This window comes from Periophthalmus magnuspinnatus, chromosome 23, assembly GCF_009829125.3.
Source record: "Periophthalmus magnuspinnatus isolate fPerMag1 chromosome 23, fPerMag1.2.pri, whole genome shotgun sequence".
NCBI classification, from domain to species: domain Eukaryota; kingdom Metazoa; phylum Chordata; class Actinopteri; order Gobiiformes; family Gobiidae; genus Periophthalmus; species Periophthalmus magnuspinnatus.
Genome location: NC_047148.1, coordinates 9,678,435 through 9,686,064, shown reverse-complemented (window position 1 = coordinate 9,686,064; position 7,630 = coordinate 9,678,435). Strand labels below are relative to the sequence as shown.

The 7,630-nt window shown below is 40.7% G+C and overlaps 1 protein-coding gene across 1 annotated transcript; it reads right to left on the bottom strand.

The window, feature by feature from the left end:
* Positions 1–1,424: 1,424 nt before the first annotated feature.
* pim3 (Pim-3 proto-oncogene, serine/threonine kinase) lies at positions 1,425–6,149 on the bottom strand. Its single transcript, XM_033989026.2, has 6 exons — positions 5,652–6,149; positions 5,318–5,427; positions 5,144–5,194; positions 4,631–4,994; positions 3,653–3,829; positions 1,425–3,048 (listed from the first exon to the last, which is right to left on the bottom strand). The coding sequence occupies exons 1-6, from the start codon at positions 5,737–5,739 to the stop codon at positions 2,834–2,836; spliced, it is 1,005 nt and encodes a 334-aa protein (XP_033844917.1). The 5' UTR covers positions 5,740–6,149; the 3' UTR covers positions 1,425–2,833.
* Between the last annotated feature and the right edge of the window lie 1,481 nt (positions 6,150–7,630).

Here is a 7,630-nt window from a genome sequence, read left to right as displayed (position 1 = left end):
AGTCTCTGTTGCCTCTCAAATTCGGTCAAACATGATGCTGTCAAATCTGTTTTGTTTTTTTTCAGTGACATATTTGAAGCAAAGGCGCTCATTGGTCACCTATGGTTTACAGATAATATCAAATTTATCTCACCTCAGATTAACAGAGTTTAGTGTTTTTTAGTATTGTTTTTTTTTTTATTACAAATAACATACAGATACAGACGGGCCATGCATGTCCTCCATTCACTAATCCACCTGTCAATCATGCCCATTTGAAAACAGGGAGATTCACTGGTGCCCAGACTCATATCTTCGTAAAGTATTGAAGAAGTGTGTATTCTGGATCCCAGGCAAACAGATATCTAAAAATTCTCCTCAAGTATAGTATTTTACTATTCGTGCTTCATTACCTTCCACCAGTGACCCTCATTACTGAATGCATTCTTTGAGATGCTATGGGAAATGCATATTTTTAACCCAATCTGAAGTTCACTTTTATCGCCTTTTGTCTTGTATTTAACAAATATAAACTGAATTAAGCCAGCTAGTGTGTATTACATGTTCAGTATTAAAAGTACAAACCTATTTTTTTCCTTTCCTGTGATACATTTCTTTCTTGATTATTAAAGTATAATTATTTTCCATCTGTTGTTGTCATGAATCAATATTATGCTTGTGGAACAGTTATTATTACAGTGGATTATTTTAACTCCATCTATCATAGAATGTGAATCACAAATCAATGCACTGACGTACCACCGGGGGCAGCACCTCCTTACAAAACACTCCCTGCCCCTGCTTACTACTGGGACCCTATGTCTCACACAACACACAGGCCCAACACCAACCAGTGCTACACATAACCTCTCCATCCACTTATGTGATTGTACAGTAGTGGGCCGAGCTGGGGGCGTAGCGTGGAAAACCAATTAGAGATAGTCCGCTGTAGTACTGTATATGTGGTACGCCCCTCCCTCTCCTCTCCTCATCTGTTTTTGATTAGTACTGTGGTCTCTGCAGCCTGTCATAGACTTAATAGGAGCTGATGATTCTCCTCACCCATGCAGACAGTTTAGTCACGTGTTGATATATAGTTATGGCTAAAGACAGTTACAGTCACGGTGCAATAGCGGAGGATATATGGGCATTGACAAGTCCCCTAGGGAGTGTTGAAGGAGAAAATTAGTTAAGGTTTTATTACTATGTGTACAATAGACCTATTTAGCAGCCTATATAGATGCACAAGTATGTTTTTTAGCTGTATTGTGTGTAGCCTGTGCTAAAACTTGCTTTATATGGTACTATATTGTTTTCTTGTACGTATGGCTATTTCTATTCTATTAGTATTTGTATAATAGTATAGTTTTAAGCGTGTTTTCATATGATCTTAGCTAAAGTTTGTGTTTTTGTATCAGTCAAAGAGAGACGAGACAACAGCCGACGTATTTCTGTACATAAAAATGGGTGTTTAATTGAAATTCTTGTATCAAAAAATAGCAATATCCATCCTTCAGAGCCACAAGTCACACAGCAAAACAGAAAGATGTTGAATTTGAGGCTGTGACAACTTTGAAAGCACTTTATCTGTTGTTTTTTCCTTTGCTTTCGTTTTGACAGAACATAAATTAGATGGATTTTCAGATTTTGACATAACAGACGTATTTATTTAAAGACTATAAATAACATTCATTGCTCTCTCAAATTTAAGTAAACTGTTTTATTCTGTTCAACATCAACAACTTGCTTCAGTGCATCCTCCACATCTTCAAAAAAGTTGAATGTAAAAATAAGTTAGGAATGAAAAATAAAAGGCCAAGTAGGATATGCCAAAAAAAAAAAAAAAAAAAATTTAAGGGGTTTTTTAAGCATAGACAATAAATAAATAAATAGCCACAAGAGTGTGGAATGTCTACATGGTTTACAAATAAATTAAATGCAAAGGGGGAGAAATGTACACACAACAAAATAAAAACAAGCTGTACAATATTTTTGAGTCCATGAATATTGCATTGATTGTGCATTTCTCACTCCCCCCCAAATCCTGAGGGAGGTCGGGGAGCGGGGGGCATGTAGTGTTGTAGTAGCAGTGATATGGCGGTATAGGCTTCTTTAAGAGAGTAGTAGTAAAAAGTCAAGTTAGAGAAGGAGAGAGGAGGGGGGTCGTTTTGTGAGGGTCGACATTTTGGAGACATTCAGAATTGACAGGATCCAGTTTCCAAAACACCTGTTCAGGCTTGAGTGAGTGAGCAGCAGTTTAAAAGATGTATTTCAAGTATTTCTCTGTAGCACGGCCCCCACTACCATCTCCTTCGTATCTCTGGTCTAATAAGCCCCTTGAGTTATGGGTTGTACAATGATGGTCAAGGGCATGAGCCTCACCATCACTGTGCAACACAACTTCACCGCCAGGCTCTGGGCTATCCACTATATGATCGAGTTGTTGATAAGTGGAAAGCCCCCCGAAAAGCAGCGTTCCAAAAAAAGGCACTCCAAAATCAAAATTAAAACATTTAAATAATAATAATAGGGTTTCTCTGAGCTCTATGAGAGCAGTCATGTCTGGTAGGAGGGCCTTGCCAGCTGCATATACCAGCCTAGTAACAAAACAAATATAGTTATTAAAAAGAAGAAATAATAAATATTGCTGGTAAGACCACCCAAACAGTTTAATGTTCCCCTTTAAGGAAACAAGTATTTCAAAGTAAAAGAAGAGGGTACGCAAAAGTAATAAATTAGAAATTCCCTACAAAAGAGGAAAATTAAAATACATTTTTCTCAGCCAGTAGTGGGCTGGACAGTCTTTTTTCAGAGTCAATTTTGAGATCACAGAGTCCAGAGTTGGGGTCCGCCCTCAGAGGCTCTCCTTGCTCGAGCTTGTGCTTGATGAAGAGTCTGTGTCGATGGTGCGTAGCCGAATGTCCCCACTCTTCACACTGGGCTCCTCTGGTGATTTGGAGGAGGACTCCACCCCTGCTGCTCTCATCCAGGGGTGGTCACAGATCTGTTCCAACGTGGGCCGATCCGACGGGCGCAGAGCCAGGCACCACTTGATGAGCTGCTGGCACTCTGAAGAAGAACAAAAAACAATATTAGTCCTCTTGTAGACTGAGCAAGAATTTCAAAATTTAATTATTTGTGAGTTGTTCTGTTTACAAAGACTAGAGGGCAACAGAGACTCTAAAATGAACAATATCATTAGTCATAGAGTGTTATGACAAGAACAGTGAGCTATGCTAGGGTGACTCATTGCGAGTGGATTTACAATATGCTACTGTGTAGGTGGCACAGGCAGCCAGTGGAAAGACTACACATGGTTTTCACTGAGCTGTTACGCATAGTGTGTCCAGGGAGATCTAAACTGCTATATTGTGCTTTCTAAACTAATAATAGACTAGAATTTGAGGGAGCTTTCTTAGCAAATTCAAGTTCTTGCGGATACCTTAATATGGAATGCTTTTTATACCCAAATAAATCTTGTGAATCTTAATTAATCTACTACTGTAAAAGACAATAGTGAAGTAATGGTCATTTTGTTCACCCAATTTGTAGAGATTATTTAAAAAGAATGGGACTTGGTAGGGCAGTCTGTCTACAATGTGAGTTTTTCCACTTCCTGAAGCTAGAGGGCGATAGACACTACACATTTCTGGTTGCTAGGAGTGACTTTTACCTGCAGAAATCCTCCTCCTGAAGTACAGCCTGCCTCGGAGTATTTCCTCATCTTGTTCAAACGGGATGTCTCCGCACACCATGTCATAGAGAAGCACCCCAAGTGACCACACAGTTGCCGACCGCCCGTGGTATCTATGGAAGCGGATCCATTCAGGTGGACTGTAGACTCTAGTACCTGAAAAACACAGGAGGGGAAGTTCATTAGTGAGGTCTGATGGGAAATGAGGCAGTACTATGCATGAGTGATTATGTAGGTGTAGTGTTACTGCGAATAATAAACAGTGGCAGGGTTTGCTACTGAGAGCAGAGGTTTGGGTTTTGCAGTGAAAAAGACAAAAATAAATGTCTGTGTTTAAAAAGGCTGAGTCATGGCTGAAATGCTTTCCATCTTCTATTTGGCCACAGTACACAAACTAGCTGACCTGCTCCATCTCCTCCCCCTCTCGCAACCCCGCCCCTCTGCACGGAAGGAGGGAACTTGGATACCAAACAAAAAAGGCAATGCAAGCCCATCACGTGAACCTCCGACTCAGGTTTCACAACAAACAGATGTTACGTGGCATTGACCTAACGGAACCAAAGGGGAGCGCGTGACCCACGATTTCCCGACAAAACGACAAAAACAAGAAGTACAATCAATGCCTCGAGACAAGTATGGCTCATAGGCATAAAATACAGCTATTGATAAAGTCTGAGTCATATATTTGCATCAATAACATATGCGTCATCGCGCCACAACGAAGCTATTTTTTTCTTAAAACGACATCAAATGGATGCGTGATTGGCGTAAAGGCGAGGAAACCCTCTACCCAAAACAGACACTGCGTCACAGCTCCGTGAACGCCTCCATAGCCGAATATAGCACGAGAGCATCAAGGACAAACTCAGCGCAGCCCACACGACAGCCTATTTTGGTCAATTGTAGCAAAATAAAACCAACATAAAAGCCTTTTTTGAATCGTAACGTGTTTCTTACCATCGAAATCCGTGTAGACCGTGTCCTTGAGAATCGCCCCTGAGCCAAAGTCAATAAGCTTGAGCTCCCCGGTGCGTAGATCCACAAGCAGGTTTTCATCTTTGATATCTCTGTGCACTACACCGCAGCTGTAGCAGTGTCGAACCGCGTCCAAAACCTGGCGGAAAAATCCTCGGGCCGTGTCCTCGTCCAGCGCGCCCTTTTCGGTGATAAAGTCGAAAAGGTCCTTGACGAGCTCCGGCCTCTCCATAACGATGAGCCAGCCATCCGGGCGCTCATAATAGTCCAGCAATTTGATAACTCCGCGAAAAGACGAGCTGACCTTCTTTAGCAGCAAGATCTCCAAAGGCACCATAGATCCGTTCTGCAAATAAAGCATTTCATTAAAATCAACATAAGATGCACTCAGCGGCATATTTACATTCACTCGCTCTACGTTCACATCCCCCACCCGGCTACCATGGGAGAGACAACCAAAACAAAACAGACACAGCGCGGGGAAAGACTACTTACAATTGTGCCCCACTCGGTCACTCGCTCCTTTGCGACATGTTTTACAGCAACCTATAAAAAATAAACATTCAAGTTAGCAAAATAACACATACGCAGCGAAAATGCGTAATATCTCCCGCGTAAAGGAGTCCGCTTTGATGGCGGCACATGGATCACCATAACACAGGCACTTACCGGCGCGCCATCACAAATCCGGCTCCCGGCGTACACAGTGCCGAAGCCCCCGCTGCCCAGAACCGAGCCCACTTGGTAAACCTTCTCAAAAGGCTCCTTCTCCACTTTGACTGCAAAAGAAACACAAGGCAATTGGTGGTTACTAAATGCGCTTAAGGACGAGTCGAGTCCTATTCCCACAATAGCCCGCTTAGCGCAGGCGAGGTCAGGTTGAGTAATGTTGCGCCACTAGGCTTACGAGCCGGTCACACTGGAAACTAGACGAGTCTAGAAATACTTGTTTTCAAGCAAAACGAAACACATCTGAAAGTGAAAGTCTGTGGCATAGACCTACCTGACTGGAGCTGTATCTTCACTGGTAGGTGGTCCATGCTTGAAGGATTGCAAATGTGGGAAAATGAACCAAACTTTGACAGCAACATATTCAAAGTGAAAAGCCGGTGAAGTCAAATCCTATCCCGTCAGATGACAGTATTCGAGGCAAAAAGGTATCCACTTGTTGTATGATACTGTAGATTGGGGTGCGGACCTTCTTGAGTGAAAGCTAGTTATATATCCAGTCCAACAGTGCGGCAACTCCGCCGCACCGCCCCGTCAGACGTGGGTCACGACCGTTAAGTTGAACAACATTTCCTAAAAAATTGTATCAAAGAGGTCTTTCTTGTCTTGACTCAACTGTCTGAGAAAAAAAATCAGTCCCACAAAGTCTCCGAAGAGCGAAGTTAGAAGTGCGCGCAGCAGCTGAAGCGAAGGTAAAGTGTGTAGAGAGCCTCTCTGCAGTGGCTTATGTCCCGAAGAGTCGCCGCTGTCTGAGCTTTGGCGCGGTCTCCACTAGGCAATATTTTGACGCGGAGCGTGATAGCGATATCCCTCCGCCGCCAATACAACTCGACTATTTATTACAAAAATACAAAATACATATTGAAACTCATTATTATTGACTTTATGTTTGAACAGTCATTACGAATCAGCATTTTAACCTGGTATTTTTTCATCGATTTGTCATGTAAAGTGCGTGCGCATAAGGGACTACTTTTTCATAGTACAGACACGCATGGATCTCTTGTCTGGAAGCTCTGCGCTGTGTTCACTACAGAGTCGGGTGCAGCAACCAATGAGCTGTCGTATAAAAATACCGTATTTCTCATTTGGACCAATCCTGACGGAGTTATTATAATAAAACATGCATTTAAGCGCACATGGCGGTAATACTATACCACAACAGACCATGGTTTGAGAGGAGGAGTAATGTTTTTAAGCAGCCCCTAGAAACTGTTGATTTGCTCTGTGGCTGTACAATCCGTTAATTTAAGATAACGTACCAAAGGCTAATATGTTTAAAAAGCGCAAATTCCTTTACAGACATTTTGTGTTTAATGAATTTGGTTATTGCATAACTAGAAGGTGGCGATTATGCGTTAATAAACATATAAAGATATATTTATGCAGGTTAATCAGTTTTTATAGTATATAGTATTTATTTGTTTTCTAGTCAAATGTTTTTAATCTTCAGTCTGTGCTGAACCATGCACTTTGCTGTATCAACAACATTGTGTTTTGAGCAGGCACAGTCCAAACAAACGGATCCTATTGAAACACATTTTGTGCATTAGTAGAACAAGATACTACTTGTACACAGTAATGCGTTGTCATTGATATACAAACACAATAACAACATGCAGTCAGTGATAACAGGCCGTAGTGAGTGTATAAAAAACAGGTGAATAAACAGTAATGGGAATAATATTTTGAAAATGTATTTACTTACAGAATACTGAATATCCACATTAAATGTATTATGTAATGTATCCCAATACATGGTCCAATCAGAGTACTGTGTTCTGAATACTTAGAATACTTTTTACATCGAGTTGCAATCAACATGCAGTGTAAAAAAAATTTGATTAAAACAATTTTAAATTTGTTGCACAGTTTGCTTTTCCTAGCACTAATTAGAGAAGGAAAAATGACATGTGCTCACCTTAAGTACAGTGTTTTTCATTTTTCTCACTAATACAGTGCAGTTTGAACCCAAAATTGTATGATCAAGTACTACAATGTATCCCTTAGATTTTAGGAAAGTAACTGCATTCTGAATACCACCAAATGAAAAAGTAACTGTACCTGAATACAATTACTCAGAATGTGTAACTGAATTTTCACTTACTTCCCAACACTGTGAATAAAGCTGTAAAAATGAGCAGATGGAAGAGAATCATTCCTTTAAAATAACTTAAGTCATATAGAAATATGTTACAATAAACTAATGCAATTTTGTCCAGTAAAAACTAAAGAATCATATAATGGGTTAAC

Bases quoted from the DNA above. Each gene is read 5' to 3' on its own strand.
- pim3 (XM_033989026.2), bottom strand. From the start codon at position 5,739: ATGTTGCTGTCAAAGTTTGGTTCATTTTCCCACATTTGCAATCCTTCA. The intron at 5,195-5,317 runs GTAAGTGCCTGT...TATTTTTTATAG, and splicing joins GGATTTGTGATGGCGCGCCG to GTTGCTGTAAAACATGTCGC. The intron at 3,830-4,630 runs GTAAGAAACACG...TGTGTTTTTCAG, and splicing joins GGTCTACACGGATTTCGATG to GTACTAGAGTCTACAGTCCA.